The sequence below is a fragment of the Anomaloglossus baeobatrachus genome, chromosome 10 (genome assembly GCF_048569485.1).
Source record: "Anomaloglossus baeobatrachus isolate aAnoBae1 chromosome 10, aAnoBae1.hap1, whole genome shotgun sequence".
Classification (NCBI taxonomy): domain Eukaryota; kingdom Metazoa; phylum Chordata; class Amphibia; order Anura; family Aromobatidae; genus Anomaloglossus; species Anomaloglossus baeobatrachus.
The window spans coordinates 113,287,218-113,305,268 of NC_134362.1; the positions used below are offsets into that span (position 1 = coordinate 113,287,218).

Here is an 18,051-nt window from a genome sequence, read left to right on the forward strand (position 1 = left end):
AATAGCTTTAGCAAATCCACAGAAACAAGCCCTTACATTGCTCTGCTGTCAGAAAAACGTAGTCTGATGGCTCTCAAAATATCGCCACACAAAATATTTTTGTAAGAAAAAAAAAGTTTTTTTATATTTGTAAAAGTAGCACCCTGCAGATGTGACGTGCTGCCCACTATCTATTCCAGCCATATCTGCTCTCCAAAAAGCAAATGGTGCTCATACCGTCCATAGCCCTGCCGTGCCCCAAACCATGGTTTCTGACCACATATGGGCTATTGGTGTACCCAGCAGAAACTGCACAGGAAATGGTGGGGCAAATTCTGTTAGACCACCAACAATGTATTACATATGTAATGTAAGGCGTCTCCCAGGGGGAATATATGGAGCCAAAAAAGAAAAATGAGCCATAGCCCAAATAATAATTAAATATAATATTTTATTAAACAAAAGTGTACAAATGTTAAATGATCATAATATGTTAAAAATAAAATAGAAAAAGGTGAAAGAAAAGAGATTGCAATATTATGGCTGTGTGGCGTATTCTGTATAGAGACAATGGTGAGGGAGGTCACCTGTTACCCTCGTGAAAATGAAAAAAAATTTGATGCTAAAACAACATTTTAGTAGAAAAATTGTCATTTTTTTTCTTTTTTTTTTCCCTTCTATGCAAGTTTGCGTTAATTCCTGTAACTTGAAGGGTTAAAGGGAACCTGTCATCAGATTTGGGGCCTATAAGCTTTGGCCACCACCACTGGGCTCTTATATATAGCATTCTAACATGCTGTATATAAGAGCCCAGGCCGCTGTGTAGAAGGTAAAAATCACTTTATAATACCTAAGGGGCAGTTCGGTGCAGACTGGTCGGATGGGTGTCTCCGTTCTCCGGTACCAGCGCCTCCTCTTTCGGCCATCTTTGTCCTCCTTCTTCTGAAGCTGGCGTGCATGACGCGTCCTATGTCATGCACACAGGCCAGCATTGAGGTCCTGTGCAGGGGCACTTTGATCTTCCCTAAGCAGGGCAGATCAAAGTATTGAAGTGCGCCTGCGTGGGACCTCAATATAAATATATATGCTTATGGGGTGCAGTGTTTAACATGGGATTTTGTTTGGGATTTTTGGGATTAGGCCCCTCAAATCCCTTCAACTATGATGTGGTCCCTAAAAAGAAATAGGCTTTCCTTTCTCGCCTTTTCATTGGGGGACACAGACAGTGGGTTATATGTTGTCTCCAGGGGAGGCTTGACACTAGATTTAAAAAAAGAGTTAGCTCCTCCTCCCACAGCATATAACCCCAGCTAGGCGGGAACTAGCTCAGTTCTTTTTAGTGTCAGCAGGGAGGCTGACACGTCTGGCCTGAGCCCCAGGCCAGTTCATGTTTTTTGTTTATTTATTTCTTTTCTTTGTGATTTTTCTGCTATTTTTGACTATGGGGCAATACCAGGGTGCCTCGCCACCCCCGTTCCCCCGAGTACGGGCAGAGGAAACCTGACGTGCAAAAGCCGTCAGTCTTCCCTCGCGCCCAAGTCTGCGTACCCCTCCAGGCTCCCTGGAAGCACCTCACAGAGGTAGCTCCAGAGGGCTAGGCAGAACCGAGTACCTGCTAGCCTTGAGCCGAAGATGCGTCCCCGAGATCCCCGCATCCCAGGACCGACGCGTCTTCAGACGGAGCAAGGGCAGGTAGGGAGACGACGTGTACCCGTCCCCTGCATTCAGACTGCCGCCTGAGCTGGCGCCGGTGGGGCGATGCAGGCCGTGATCCCAGGGAAGCATCATTAATTTAGCTCCCGGCGTCGGCCTGCATGTTTAGCAACGCCCCCTCCACTGCTCTAGAAGCCGCTCCCTCTAGTGGGCCGTCTCTCCCCTCCATGCTGCCAGAGAATCTTGGACGCCATTACACATGGGGGGGGAGGACACGAGTGAGATCGCCTCCTTGGCTCTGCAACTCTGCAGCACTATATACCGCTCTGTTCAGTGGTATATCGCTGTCTTCCTAGCGGTGTGTGCCTGCTGGCTGGCGGTGTATATCAGCTTTCAGCGGTATATACTGACTGTGCCTGCAGGTATATATTGACTGTTTGGCAGTGTGTGCCACTTTACTATTGGTATATACCAGCTCCGTATAGCAGTCCCTTTCTAATACTGCTAGTAGCTCCTCACCCACAGTAGTGTAATACTGCTAAAGGCTCACAGTATAATTATACGTTTGTTGCTGACATGCGTAAAAACCGCAAGGGTGATAAAGCTTCCCAGGCATCCTCTATGGACCTGTACTATCCCTGCATGGGCTCTTCTGATGTCTAAAAGGTTAGATGACCTGGCCGCTCAGATATCTCAGCCTTCCACAGGCTCCCACATCCTCCCCCCGGCTCAACTCCCTCAGAGGAGCCCGCCTTCGTCTGGTATATTATCCCCAGTACGTAAAAAGGCTGTCTCCAAAAGGCGCCATTGCGATCGCTCCGCCTCATCTGACTCACACGATGGTCAGTCTGACTCAGACTCCGTGACCTTTAGTAGTCACGATTCCCGAGACTCTGACTCTGATTCAGATGTCCCTTCTGAGTCTAGGCATATGGAAGACGCTCTGATAGCGGCTGTCAATCACTCTCTGTTGATTTCTGATCAGCCCTCGGACCCGACTTCTGAGTCGGCAATCAAGCGAGCCAAGAAGCCGCCTAAGTCCTTTGCCCAAGATCCGATTTTTCATCAAATCGTATCTAAACGGTGGGATCACCCTGATAGGAGGTTTAATAAAAAATCCTCGTCTTCATTCGCTTATCCCTTTCCCCCGGAAATGGTTAAGCCCTGGTCGGTACCCCCCGTGGTGGATCCGCCAGTATCCAGACTGGCTAAACACACGGTTATGTCTGTTTCAGACAACGCGTCTCTTAAGGACTCGTCTGACCGCGCAGTTGATGCTGCGGTCAAATCTATTTTTCAGGCTTCGGGCTCCTCTCTAAGCCCCCTGTTTGCCATAACATGGGTGGCTAGAGCTATGAGCATGTGGAGTAGGAACTTGCGCAAGTTGCTCCGCCCTTGCAATATTCCTCCGGAGGCTCTTGAGATTCTTGATTTGTTCTCTCTCGGCTCTAATTATCTTCTTCACAGCTCTCTAGATGCAGCCAGCTGGTCAGCCCTAACGGCAGCCAATGCTGTCTTCGCCCGCAGGGTTCTGTGGCTAAAAATCTGGAATGCGGACAGTGCCTCCAAAAAGTCCCTGTCCACACTTCCCTTCCAGGGTGTTCGTCTATTTGGTGAATCCCTGGACAAGCTCATATCTGAGGCGACGGGTGGTAGAAGTACCATTCTACCACAAAAGCGGCCTGTAGCCAGAAATTTCAAAAAATCTTCCTGGCGCAGGCGGTCCTTTCGGCCGGCTCCCCAAAAGCCATCGGCCCAAGGACCGTCCCAACGCTCAGATCAAGGATCCGGTCCCTCAAGGGGCTCTTCTTGGCGTTCCCACTCCAAGCAGCCCAAATCCAAGGGACCTCGATCTGTACAGGCCCCCTCAGCATGACGCCAGGTATCCCGCAGATCCAACTCCTGTGGGAGGACAGCTTCTGCTTTTCCGGGATATCTGGCTAGAACACATTCACGATGCCTGGGTTCGAGAAATCGTCACCTCGGGTTACAAGATCGATTTCCATTCCCTGCCGGCCACCAGGTTTCTGCGTTCTCGTCTCCCAAAGTCCAAGACGCAAAACCAGGCCTTAATTCAGGCCATAGCTTCTTTACAAAAGGCAAACGTTATCATTCCAGTGCCCCTGGAACAGCGCGGCAAAGGTTTCTATTCAAACCTTTTTGTTGTTCCCAAAAAAGATGGTTCTGTCCGCCCTATCTTGGACCTCAAACGGCTAAACAAATTCGTACGCATTCGTACTTTCCGAATGGAATCTCTGAGAGCAGTGCTAGCCGCCATGGAACCTGGAGAATTCCTAGCTTCCATAGACGTTCAAGATGCCTATTTACACATTCCCATATGTGTCTCTCATCAACGGTTCCTTCGCTTTGCCGTAGGACACAGTCATTTCCAATTCAGGGCCCTTCCCTTTGGACTAGCTACTGCGCCTCGGGTCTTCACAAAGGTCATGGCGGCCGTCCTGTCCATTTTACACCCCAGAGGCATCCTGGTCGTTCCCTACTTGCACGACCTTCTGGTCAAAGGGAGCTCTCCTCACGTTTGCTCAGAAAGCGTGCAGATTTGCCTAGACACCCTGTCAAGGCTAGGGTGGCTTGTCAATTTCAACAAGTCATCCCTCATTCCCCATCAGCGCGTCACCTTCCTAGGTATGCTGATAGACATGGCTCAGTCCCGGGTTTTCCTTCCAGAGGACAAGAGGGCTTCCCTGATTCGGGCTGCGCAATCCCTCCTCTCTCGCCGTCACACATCCCTTCGGAACGGAATGAGAGTGTTAGGCAAAATGGTGGCGGTCATGGAAGCCGTGTCCTTTGCCCAATTCCATCTGCGCCCTCTACAGCTGGATTTTCTATCCTCCTGGGACAAGAATCCAGCTTCCCTGGACCGGTCAGTCCGCCTGTCTCGGTCTGCGCTCAGCTCCCTCGTCTGGTGGACTCAAGCCTCATCCCTATCTCAAGGGAAGTCCTTCCGCCCGGTCCACTGGCAGGTTGTTACGACGGATGCCAGCCTGATAGGCTGGGGGGCCGTTTTTCTCCACCACACTGTTCAGGGACGCTGGTCTCCTTCCGAGCGCTCTCTGCACATCAATGTTCTGGAGATCAGAGCCATATTTCTGGCCCTTCAGAATCTTCAACCCTTATTACTGGGCCTCCCTGTTCGGATCCAGTCAGACAATGAAACGGCCGTGGCTTACATCAACCGTCAGGGAGGAACTCGCAGCAAGGCAGCGATGAAGGAAGTATCCAGGATTCTTCTTTGGGCAGAGAAGCACATCCCCATTATTTCAGTTGCCCATATCCCAGGGGTAGACAACTGGGCCGCAGACTTTCTCAGCAGGTAAGGTCTAGCGGCGGGAGAATGGTCCCTCCACGACGAAGTGTTCCATCAGATCACTCTTCGTTGGGGGCTCCCGGATGTGGACCTCATGGCGTCTCGAATGAATGCCAAGATACGTCCCTTCATATCGCGGTCGAGAGACCCGCTAGCGTTAGGCTCCGACGCTCTAGTCTTTCCATGGTCGCAGTTCCGCCTACCCTACATCTTCCCTCCGTTTCCTGTCATTCCGAGAGTAATCAAGAAAATCAAAGCGGAGGGAATTCCGGTGATCCTCGTGGCCCCGGACTGGCCCAGGAGGGCCTGGTACCCAGAGCTCCTCCAACTTCTCAGCGACACTCCCTGGCGTCTTCCCGACCGCCCGGATCTTCTGTCGCAAGGGCCAATATTCCACCAGAATACGGCACAGCTGCATTTGACGGTGTGGCGCTTGAATCCCTGATTCTAGCCAGATCGGGGTTTTCTTCCAGGGTAGTTCATACTATGCTTAATGCTTGGAAGCCTTCTTACGCCAGCATTTACCACAGGACCTGGAAGACCTACAGTTAGGTCCACAAAGGCAAAGAACCTGTGGAAAAAAAGCGCATAGGGTTTTACCCTGATAAACAGGGGGTATAATAAAAGAGAGTAATCCTACTCACCGATTAGGGTTGTGAAAGGCACAACTCCTGTAACCGCATATATATGGATCAACGGCAGCAGTACCCCAAGTGGCAGATAACAGAGAGAGATAGTGGAGAGGGGCTTTAGAAAACCGCGCCAGAGATCCCAGATGTAAGCTTGAATCAATGTATTTTTATTTCGGCATAGGTCTACGCGTTTCAGGAGTCTCAGCTCCCTTCCTCAGGACCAGCAAGCACAAGATACATCAAATCTCTCTTTGATGTATCTTGTGCTTGCTGGTCCTGAGGAAGGGAGCTGAGACTCCTGAAACGCGTAGACCTATGCCGAAATAAAAATACATTGATTCAAGCTTACATCTGGGATCTCTGGCGCGGTTTTCTAAAGCCCCTCTCCACTATCTCTCTCTGTTACAGTTAGGTCCAGAAATATTTGGACAGTGACACAATTTTCGCGAGTTGGGCTCTGCATGCCACCACATTGGATTTGAAATGAAACCTCTACAACAGAATTCAAGTGCAGATTGTATCGTTTAATTTGAAGGTTTGAACAAAAATATCTGATAGAAATTGTAGGAATTGTACACATTTCTTTACAAACACTCCACATTTTAGGAGGTCAAAAGTAATTGGACAAATAAACCAAACCCAAACAAAATATTTTTATTTCCAATATTTTGTTTTGCGAATCCTTTGGAGGCAATCACTGCCTTAAGTCTGGAACCCATGGACATCACCAAACGCTGGGTTTCCTCCTTCTTAATGCTTTGCCAGGCCTTTACAGCCGCAGCCTTCAGGTCTTGCTTGTTTGTGGGTCTTTCCGTCTTAAGTCTGGATTTGAGCAAGTGCAATGCATGCTCAATTGGGTTAAGATCTGGTGATTGACTTGGCCATTGCAGATTGTTCCACTTTTTTGCACTCATGAACTCCTGGGTAGCTTTGGCTGTATGCTTGGGGTCATTGTCCATCTGTACTATGAAGCGCCGTCTGATCAACTTTGCGGCATTTGGTTGAATCTGGGCTGAAAGTATATCCCGGTACACTTCAGAATTCATCCGGCTACTCTTGTCTGCTGTTATGTCATCAATAAACACAAGTGACCCAGTGCCATTGAAAGCCATGCATGCTCATGCCATCACGTTGCCTCCACCATGTTTTACAGAGGATGTGGTGTGCCTTGGGTCATGTGCCGTTCCCTTTCTTCTCCAAACTTTTTACTTCCCATCATTCTGGTACAGGTTGATCTTTGTCTCATCTGTCCATAGAATACCTTTCCAGAACTGAGCTGGCTTCATGAAGTGTTTTTCAGCAAATTTAACTCTGGCCTGTCTATTTTTGGAATTGATGAATGGTTTGCATCTAGATGTGAACCCTTTGTATTTACTTTCATGGAGTCTTCTCTTTACTGTTGACTTAGAGACAGATACACCTACTTCACTGAGAGTGTTCTGGACTTCAGTTGATGTTGTGAACGGGTTCTTCTTCACTAAAGAAAGTATGCGGCGATCATCCACCACTGTTGTCATCCGTGGACGCCCAGGCCTTTTTGAGTTCCCAAGCTCACCAGTCAATTCCTTTTTTCTCAGAATGTACCCGACTGTTGATTTTGCTACTCCAAGCATGTCTGCTATCTCTCTGATGGATTTTTTCTTTTTTTTCAGCCTAGGATGTTCTGCTTCACCTCAATTGAGAGTTCCTTAGACCGCATGTTGTCTGGTCACAGCAACAGCTTCCAAATGCAAAACCACACACCTGTAATCAACCCCAGACCTTTTAACTACTTCACTGATTACAGGTTAACGAGGGAGACGCCTTCAGAGTTAATTGCAGCCCTTAGAGTCCCTTGTCCAATTACTTTTGGTCCCTTTAAAAAGAGGAGGCTATGCATTACAGAGCTATGATTCCTAAACCTTTTCTCCGATTTGGATGTGAAAACTCTCATATTGCAGCTGGGAGTGTGCACTTTCAGCCCATATTATATATATATATATAATTGTATTTCTGAACATGTTTTTGTAAACAGCTAAAATAACAAAACTTGTGTCACTGTCCAAATATTTCTGGACCTAACTGTATCTTGCCTGGTGTGACCATCATGGGCGGTCACCCCTGACTTTTCCAATCCCTAACGTTCTTGCTTTTCTGTAAGACGGTCTGGACTCGGGTCTTGCTCTCAGTACCCTTAAAGGACAAGTTTCTGCCTTGTCGATTTTTTTTCCAGAAGCAGCTGGCTTCTCGCCCTCAGGTCCGTACCTTCCTTCAAGGGGTAGTGCATTTGGTCCCTCCTTATCGCCACCTTTTGGATCCCTGGGATCTGAATCTGGTTCTGGGAGTTCTTCAACTTCCTCCCTTCGAACCTCTCAGAGAAATCTCTCTTCAAAGACTATCTTGGAAAGTTGCCTTTTTAGTCGCTATCACCTCTATCAGGCGAGTGTCCGAACTGGCAGCTCTTTCCTGTCGTTCACCTTACCTGATATTCCATCATGATAAGGTGGTTCTTCGGCCTTCCCCTGCCTTCCTTCCGAAGGTCTTATCCTCTTTCCACCTGAACGAGGACATTGTGTTGCCGTCTTTCTGCCCGGCCCCGGTCCACTCCTTTGAGAAAGCCCTTCACAATCTGGATCTTGTCAGGGCTTTGCGGATCTACATTTCCAGGACAGCGCCGTTGCGCAAGTCCGATGCCCTTTTCGCCCTCCCAGTAGGACACAAGAAGGGCAACCCAGCATCTAAATCCACGATTTCCCGATGGATCAGGACTGCCATCTGTGAGGCATACAAGGCACGAGGTGCCGTTCCCCCTCAATCTGTGCATGCATTCTACACGGGCAGTGGGTGCCTCCTGGGCTATCCGCCATCAGGCTTCGGCAGCCCAACTTTGCAAGGCCGCTACCTGGTCCAGTGTGCACACGTTCACTAAATTCTACAGAGTGCATACGCATGCCTCCGCGGATGCTGCTTTTGGAAGACAAGTTCTTCAAGTGGCAGTGGCCCATTTATAAGTGGCCACTGCTCGGTTCTGACAGTGTTTTCATATGAGTTCACTGCTGTTGCAGTTGTTAGTTAGCTCTTAGTCTGATGTTATACACTGTTAATAGTTCAGTTCCCACCCAGGGACTGCTTTGGGACGTCCCACTGTCTGTGTCCCCCAATGAAAAGGCGAGAAAGGAAAGGACATTTTTGTGTACTCACCGTAAAATGTCTTTCTTGGAGCCTTTCATTGGGGGACACAGCTCCCGCCCTTGTGGTTTTGGTTATCCTTTTCCTACTGCTTTTACACCAAATTGAGCTAGTTCCCGCCTAGCTGGGGTTATATGCTGTGGGAGGAGGAGCTAACTCTTTTTTTAAATATAGTGTCAAGCCTCCCCTGGAGACAACATATAACCCACTGTCTGTGTCCCCCAATGAAAGGCTCCAAGAAAGACATTTTACGGTGAGTACACAAAAATGTCCTTTTTTCTTTGAAAAAAAATGAAAAGTGGCAGCTAAACCTTTAACCCTTCTATCACCCTGACAAAAAAATGTTACTGACATAAAGTAGACAAGGCAAATGTTATCTCTTTACTATTTTGTCTACTATTACTATGTTTTAAAGGGCCTACAAATGTAAAGATTGAAAATTGCAATTTTCAAAAATTTTCTTTAAATTTCAGATATTTTTATAAACGCAAAACAACCAAATGTAACCACTTAAATAACATACAGTGTGTAACAAGAAAAGTCTCAGGGTAACAGAGATGTGGACGCACTGCAGAGTTATAATTAGTGTTGAGCGAACCCGAACTGTAAAGGTTCGGATGCGCGCGGTTTCAGGGTCCGATCCGGGTCCGACTAGGACCCGGGAATCCGGTTGCACGATCCGGGTTTGGGATTTTTTCTTTTCCTCCTCCTCCACCTCCACCTCCTCCTCTTCTTCCTCTTCCTCTTCCTCCTCTTCTTCCTCTTCTTCCTCTTCCTCCTCTTCTTCCTCTTCTTCCTCTTCCTTCTTCTTCCCATTGACGTACATTGATCCGCTCAGCTCTAGTTATAACCACATACACTGACATGTCCTGGTCAGGAAGGGGAAATCTGGCTTTAGCGGGAAGGGGTTAATTTTGTTACTACGTCTTAATATGACTTGCTATCGGTGACCATTAATTGTCCCATTACCTGCCTCACATAATTATTTAATGACTGGGTCGTTATCTGTGTCAGTAGCAGCCCTCATTTATTTCCTAATTTAAGGCCTCAGTTTTGTACATATTGTAATGTGACCTAGATCTTCTCCTTCCACTTAACAGACCTGATAATGAGGAGTTTCTTTTCGGAGATTGTGATGTCACGTGTACGTGTCTTCCTGGAAATGTGCACTTGTTGGCTGCTGCTGTTGTCTTAGCTTATCTTTTTTTTTTTTTTATTCTTTATGCCTAATCGCTTTATCATATTTTGCTTCACTGCAAAACTTTCATTGCCATTTTTCTGTTTGACACACACAGCTGTTTCATAGGAAACCCATCTACCAGTATGTTTTTGGCCTGAAGGAGGAAACCCACATTGACATGCACACGATGTTACGATTTGTAGGCTCCGTGTTACATTTTGAGTAAAGTGTCCTCAAGTGTGTATTAACCTTCTGGGGACTTATGTGTCACTGTTGCTTTCTTTGCTAAGAAAAAACTAGGTGGCCTTTTTCTATCACACATTTATGCGCCAGGTGTGTCAGTATTTTCCTGTTACATACAGTGGGGAAAATAAGTATTTGGAACACTGCCAATTTTGCAAGTTTTCACACCTACAAAGAATGGAGAGGTCTGTAATTTTAATCGTAGGTGCACTTTAAAAAAAAAAAAAAAAAAAGAAAATCCAGAAAATCACATAAGTAGCTTCCATTTTATTGCATTAAATAAGTATTTGATACAATAGAAAAACAGAACTAAATACTGTATTTGGTACAGAAACCTTTGTTTGCCGTTACAGAGGTCAGACGTTTCCTGTAGTTCTTAACTGGGTTTGCACACACTGCAACAGGGGTTTTGGCCCACTCCTCCATGCAAATCCTCTCCAGATCTTTCAGGTTTCGGGGCTGTTGCTGGACAAAATTGTGTTTCAAGGGAACCTGTCACCAGGTTTTTCCCCTTATGAGCTGCGGCCACCACCAGTGAGACCTTACATACAGCGTTCCAAAATGCTGTATATAAGTGCCCAGTCCACTCTGTGTAACGTAAAAAACACTTTTCTATTACTCCCCTAGGGGGGCAGTCCATTTCGATGGGTGTCGCTGGTCTCTGTCCAGGGCCTCCTCCATCTTATGCGATTACTGTCTTCCTGCTCAGCCTGGTGTGCATGACGCGTCCTGCGTCATTCACAGAGAGGCCTCCATGTCACTCCTGCCATGCGCACTTTGATGTACCATGCTGGGTTTTTGTATTGCATTGCTTTAAATGTAGATCCCTGCCTTATACTGACCTTCCAGTGTCTTCATTTTCTATTGCTGCTGCTCCGCTTGGGCTCCAGCAATTTGTGACCTGCCAGTAGCTTCAGTGTTTCATGGAGCACGCCGGAGGTCACAACTCAATAAGAGTCTGAGATCCTCGTTCTGGCTCTCATACACTTGCATTGAGCGCCTGTGACGTAACTTCTGACTTCCTGACAGTCAAAATGGCACTGTGAGACCAGAGTGATGTTTAAAAATGTTAGACTCCGAAAGGTGAGTGGATGACATTTGGAAGGGCACTTAGATTGAAAGTGACACTCCAACGCTGAAAAAAAAATGCTAGAGTGATGCTTTACAGGAACAGGCAGGTTAATCATTTACAAATTTCCATCCTTGTGACTGGTCCTCTAAAAAATGTATTTTGTGCACAATTTTACACTTTTTTGTTTATATTAAAGCTGACTGACTGACATTGTGGATTGCTCCCAGGTGAACATGGTGATGGATCTGGATGGTAGTGACTTGGTGGCGGAGAAAGCAGATAGGAGAGAATTTGTGGGCCTGTTGAAGAAAATGTTGATTATCGATGCCGATTCGAGGATCAGTCCGGCTGACACCCTAAGCAACTCCTTTGTTACCATGAAGCACCTCCTCGATTTTCCCCACAGCAACCAGTAAGTCACTTAATTGCCCCTCTGGATTCCTGAGCTGTGCCATAAATCCCGGACAGTGTTGTCCTTTATGGCTCCCTTTACTGCTATAGAAGACTGCAGCACCACAATTGTGCACAGCACGCTTTGTGTAGTGGTAATGAGATGTCTCTCTATGTCTGATAGAATTAAATAGCCCTTCACAGTCTCCGTGCACAAAGGGGATTTGTCCCGTTTTGTTCAGTGTGTGCCAAAGATTTACAGGGTGCTGGGGTCAGGGGTTTAGGCATTCTTCCTGATGTTTGGTGGAGACCACAAGCCTGACTTATGTCTGATCGACTGTTACATTTATACTTCATGTACAGTAATGAAGGCTCTGAATTGATTCTTTTTCATGTCCTAATTAATTTCTGAATTTCTAGTTTTCTACTTTCACGAGTATTTGTCAATAACTCCAAACATCATGCAGTCTACCTGTTTTTGCCTGTGAAGCTTTTAAATGGATGTCTATTTACTTTGGGCTTTAGAATTTGGTATTAATAGAACTAAAAACAAATATTTCAGAAAAGCGGATCTTGTGGGCTGTGCTTAAGGGAGATAGTTTAGGGTTTGCTCACAGTGCATCATGGCTTCTCTTGTAATGCAGCCATGACCACGGTGATGGACATCACTAATGTTACTGACACTTTGACAAAAAGGAAGACCGATTTTTAAATTCACCAGTAAGGGTATGTACCCACGATCCGTGTTCACAGCGTTTTGGATGCAGCATCTTTCAGCTGCGCCCAAAATTCTGCGATTTACAGTACAAGCACAGTGGATGGGATTTCTAGAAATCCTGTGCCCACAGTGAGTGTACTGCCTGCAGCGTAAACTGACCTGCGGCGCGACTTCCCAAGCCGCAAGCATGTCAATTGTTGTGGAGATGTAAGCGTTCTCCACAGGGAGAGATACCGCAGCACCCCAAACCCTGATTTTGAGCACGAGCAGCTGTGATCTCCTGTGGAGGAGAATTGCGGCCCCACATGTCAGGACCCACCACTTCCTGGACGCAGCGGGTCCTGATCGTGGGCACATACCCTAAAGGGTGCTTTACACACTGCGACATCGCTAACGATATATAGTCGGGGTCACGGTGTTAGTGACGCACATCCGGCGTCGTTCGCGACATCGCAGCGTGTGACAGCTAGGAGCGACGATCAACGATCACAAAATCGTCAAAAATCGTTGATTGTTGACACGTTGCTCCTTTTCATAATATCGTTGGTGGTGCATGCCGCTGGTTGTTCGTCGTTCCTGCGGCATCACACATCGCTCTGTGTGACACCGCAGGAATGACGAACATCTCCTTACCTCCGTCTACCGGCAATGAGGAAGGAGGAGGTGGGCGGGATATTCCGCCCACTCATCTCCGCTTTTATTGGACGGCTGCCGTGTGACGTCGCTGTGATGCCGCACGAACCGCCCCCTTAGAAAGGAGGCGGTTCGCTGGCCACAGCGACGTCGCAGGGAAGGTATGTCCGTGCGACGGGTCCTAGCAATGTTGTGTGCCACGGGCAGCGATTTCCCCATGATGCAGAACCGACGGGGGCGGGTACGCTCGCTACCGATATCGATAGCGATATCGCAGCATGTAAAGTGCCCTTAAGGCTTTGTTCACATCAGTTTGTGGCTTGTCTTTGCAGGAGCCATACAGCAATGCTAACACCATTCCATGTGCCAGTGGTGCCCTAAAGACCCCAATACATTTCTAAAAGGGGTCCTTTTAGTTCTTCACCAAGGTGTCTGCATTTTAATGGAAAAAAGTTACATTCACTGCTGCTTTTATGTCAGACAGAATCCATGATTAGTAATCAGTGGATCCAGCCATTGGGATCAGAGTCTGAACTTTATAGACACAGATAACACTAGACCTTACTGATGGGAAATGTCCATTACCGCCAATGTATCTCATCCATACAAACTGCATTTCTGTATGAGGGACTCAGATCATTCTCTACAACCTTACAAATGCTTTTGGCGATACAATTGCAAAACAAATATCGATCTGTTATATCTGCTAATATATTAGCTCTGTTACTGTTGACTTTAAATGGTTCAATTTAGTAAATGTAATTAAATGTTAAAGGATATCTCCTCCATGTGAATTTATTTATGTCTCAATGCATTTAATAATGAGAAATAAAGCAATTATGGTGTAGGGGGCAATACAAAATGTCCCATTTTTATTTTTACAGCTCCTATACGGCCCCATGTGTCTCCATGGTAACAGACCACAGACAAGCCCTGTATAGTCTGATCCTTCCATCATTCTCTTTTCTATTTGTCCTACTTGCTAATCTGCAATACATACATTAGCGGAATAGATTGAAATATGACCTCAAGATTACACTACAGAGGGTTTGTTTGCAGGTGTCTGTCGCTCTGGAGGTGCTATAGAAATAAAATAATGGGTTTACTTTAAAAAAATAAATAAATAAAGTTACTTTGTTTTTATTTCCGATCCATTTATAAAAAAAACAATGGTTGCAGAAGTGGTGATAGTTTTTACAAGTAGATGCCCAATATATTTTACATTCACTGGTGTAGTCATATGAAAGATTACCATGGAAAGAAAGTTTATTAGAGTCGTAGTTAGACTGGAAACTCGGTCATTGCTTCTTTTGCCAAATCTCTTCTCTTCGTCACAGGCCGTTATCCCCTCTGCTCTGGATTCCTCGCCAGTATTTATTTAATATGCCAGTTGGAGCATTTACCTTCGGACAGGACATGGAAAATATGACTGCACTGAAATATTTACCAAACTGTTGTCGCACAGCAGCATTTTTAAATAGGTCAAAGATGAACTATAGATTAAACGGACAAGACAGATGGTAGCACTGCGATTTATGCCATTGAACATGAACATACCATATGCCTGTTAGCTAATTCAGAGCAGTGAACTCCGCACATTGTGACTCCTCATAAGGTTTTCGATGGATGTATAAAACCAAATGTCACATGACCGCTTCCGAAATACAGTACAGACCAAAAGTTTGGACACACCTTCTCATTCAAAGAGTTTTCTTTATTTTCATGACTCTAAAAATTGTAGATTCACATTGAAGACGTCAAAACTATGAATGAAAACATGTGAAATGAAATACTTAAAGTGTGAAACAACTAAAAATATGTCTTATATTCTAGGTTCTTCAAAGTAGCCACCTTTTGCTTTGATTACTGCTTTGCACACTCTTGTCATTCTCTTGATGAGCTTCAAGACGTAGTCACCGGAAATGGTTTTCCAACAGTCTTGAAGGAGTTCCCAGAGATGCTTAGCACTTGTCCCTTTTGCCTTCACTATGCGGTCCAGCTCACCCCAAATCATCTCGATTGGGTTCAGGTCTGGTTACGTAGCACCCAATCACTCTCCTTCTTAGTCAAATAGCCCTTACACAGCCTGGAGGTGTGTTTGGGGTCATTGTCCTGTTGAAAAATAAATGATGGTCCAACTAAACGCAAACCGGATAGAATAGCACACCGCTGCAAGATGCTGTGGTAGCCATGCTGGTTCTGTATGCCTTCAATTTTGAATAAATCGCCAACAGTGTCACCAGCAAAGCACCCCCACACCATCACACTTCCTCCTCCATGCTTCACGGTGGGAACCAGGCATGTAAAGTCCATCCGTTCACCTTTTCTGTGTCGCACAAAGACACGGTGGTTGGATCCAAAGATCTCAAATTTGGACTCATCAGACCAAAGCACAGATTTCCACTGGTCTAATGTCCATTCCTTGTGTTCTTTAGCCCAAACAAGTCTCTTCGGCTTGTTGCCTGTCCTTAGCAGTGGTTTCCTAGTAGTTATTTTACCATGAATTCCTGCTGCACAAAGTCTCCTCTTAACAGTTGTTCTAGAGATGATGTGTGTCCAAACTTTTGGTCTGTACTGTATGAGCAAGATACTCCTCACTCCTGTCATTGGGTGCACAAATAGTATTCCACCCCAAGGACTCAAAGAATAGACCGAACTTTTCACTCCTTCTGAGATATGTAATTTATCAAAAATAGTACAGATAGCAAAATTACACAAAATACAGATATAGTCGCTTAATTCACTGTAATTTAATTTCCTATAGAATAAATGAAAAATGAATAAACAATGGATAGAATGAAAATCCATCATAGTGTATACTATTTACATTTCATTCTCTGATTATAGAAGACCAAAATGTTATGACTCTTATGGATTGTTGCTACAATAAAATCTAAATTTGGATCTTTCAAAAGGATTGAAAAGGTTTATCTGTTCTTTGCATCCAAAATGCCATAGGTTCAATGCAAAGGAGGAAGCTTGAATTCATTATTAATGGATGGAAAGGACATTTTAAAGGGAACCTGTCACTAGATTCATGGATCAGAGCTTGTCAAGAGCAATTTCAGCCAGTTAGGTATTACTCTGAAAAACTGCAGCATTTCTTAGAAAATTTAATTTGAAAAGCTGACTGGGGACTATACAGAGAGACCTGACTAATCCAAGAAGTCCCTGGCAGGCTTCTACACACACCGCTCCAGGTGACAAGCAAGTCTCTCCATATGTACATACATGGAAGAGACCTGTCTGTCTACTGGAGTTGGGTGGTGAGGAACTGGTCTGGAGCTTTACCAGACTGTTCTCTTTGAAAACTGCAACATTTCAGAGTGTAATATACCTGTCTGTAATCATGCAGGTGCGCGCTGATCCTTGGTGCCCCTGGTTCAGGCAACATTAATCTAGTGACCGATTCCCTTTAAAGCTCTATGCAAAAAATAAAGATGAAAACATAACACTGGAAGAGTGACTGATTGTAAGGCCTACCATTAGCCCCTAACAGACCGTAAACAAATAGAGGATTCACCAGATTGCAGCTCACCCCAATATCACTGCGAATGCCTGACGTGTCTTGCTTTAATGCAGAGTATTAGGCTATGTGCACTTGTTGAGTATTTGTATGCAAACATTTCTGCAACATTTCTGTATCTCTTAGCAAGAAAAAAACGCAGCTGCAATAAATGTGTTTTGCCACAATTTGCTGCTTTTTCGATGCATTTTTGCATACGTTTTTCTAGCATTTTTTGGACATCAATGAATGCTATAGAGATATATAATAAGTATAGGTAGATCTATACAGACATATAGGCATGTAATTGCACAACCTGCCAGCATATAATAAATTTGCACCCTGTGGAGCTTATTGAACAGCCTTTTATGATTAAATAAATGAAAAAACTTATGTGGGGTACCCCTTATTTTTGATAACCATCTAAGGTAAAGCAGGAAGGTTCATGATTTTTGGGCCCTTACCTGCCTAAAAAGACCAGCCCGCAGCTACCCCAGACCTGACGCATCACATCACATTAGATGTGGCAATTCTGGTGCTTCGACTCTTCTCAATTGCCCTGGTGCTATGGCAATCAGGGTAATGGTACTTGGGGTTGATGTCAACTGAGTAATGTCAGCTGGTATCAGGCCCAAGGGTTCGTCAAGTAGAGGCGGCTATCAGAGACCCTCATTGCTAACCCAGTAAGTGAAAAGAAAGAAAAAAACATACACAAAAATGCTATATTTGAAAAAACACTCCCAAACACTTTCCCTGGTTCTCTATTTTATAAAAAAAAAGCATGTCTGCCATAGTCCAGGGATTGCGATGTAGTCCACAAATGAAAACCTAAAAAAGAGAAATAAAAACAATACAGTGTCCCTTTTTCACCAATTTATTAGAATGCAAGGTTCCCAGTTACAATGTAGTCCAGTGGTTCCCACAACATTCCTCGTCTGGAGCATTATCGCTCATCAGTGTCCCGGGTCTTGCGGTGTGCAGCGAGAACAGAGACTGGCTCCTGCTCAAAGTCATGGAGCCTCTTTCTTATTCTCCATAGAATTTGATCTGGGTAATCAAGGAACATTGTAGGAACCACTGAACTATGTTGGAGCTGGGATTTTTGCTTTCTGCATTTTTTCCAAAGAAAGTGGTGAACCAAGGAAAGTGTGGGGAGTGTTTTTTAAATAAAGTGTTTGTTTTTGTTTTTTTTTTCTTTTCACTTACTGGGTTATAATGGGGGTGTCTGATTCCTCTCCATTACTTACTGCCCTGGGCTTGATGAAAGCTTACACTACACAGCTAACATCAAGCCCAACTACCTTTACCCTGATTGCCACCGCACCAGAGAAATTGTCAAGAGCCGAAGCAAAGCACCAGAATTAAAGCATCTATTGTGATGTGCCACTTCTGGGTCGACTGCAGGCTGATAGTTTTAGGCTGGGAAGGGCCCAATAACTATGGACTTTCCCAGTCTGATAATATCAGCCTGAAGTTGTCTGCTTTACCTTTGCTGGTTATCTAAAATAGAAGGGACCCCACATAATTTTTTTATTTATTTAATTAATCAA

At 45.3% G+C, this 18,051-nt stretch overlaps 1 protein-coding gene across 2 annotated transcripts in view; it reads left to right on the top strand.

Annotated features, from left to right (window-relative positions):
* The window catches only part of HIPK3 (homeodomain interacting protein kinase 3), a 399,904-nt gene that overhangs the window by 332,828 nt on the left and 49,025 nt on the right, over positions 1 to 18,051 (top strand). For both annotated transcript variants that reach the window (XM_075325614.1, XM_075325615.1), the window contains exon 6: positions 11,483 to 11,667. In XM_075325614.1, the coding sequence (XP_075181729.1) occupies positions 11,483 to 11,667 (185 nt within the window). The remainder of the gene's footprint in view (positions 1 to 11,482; positions 11,668 to 18,051) is intronic.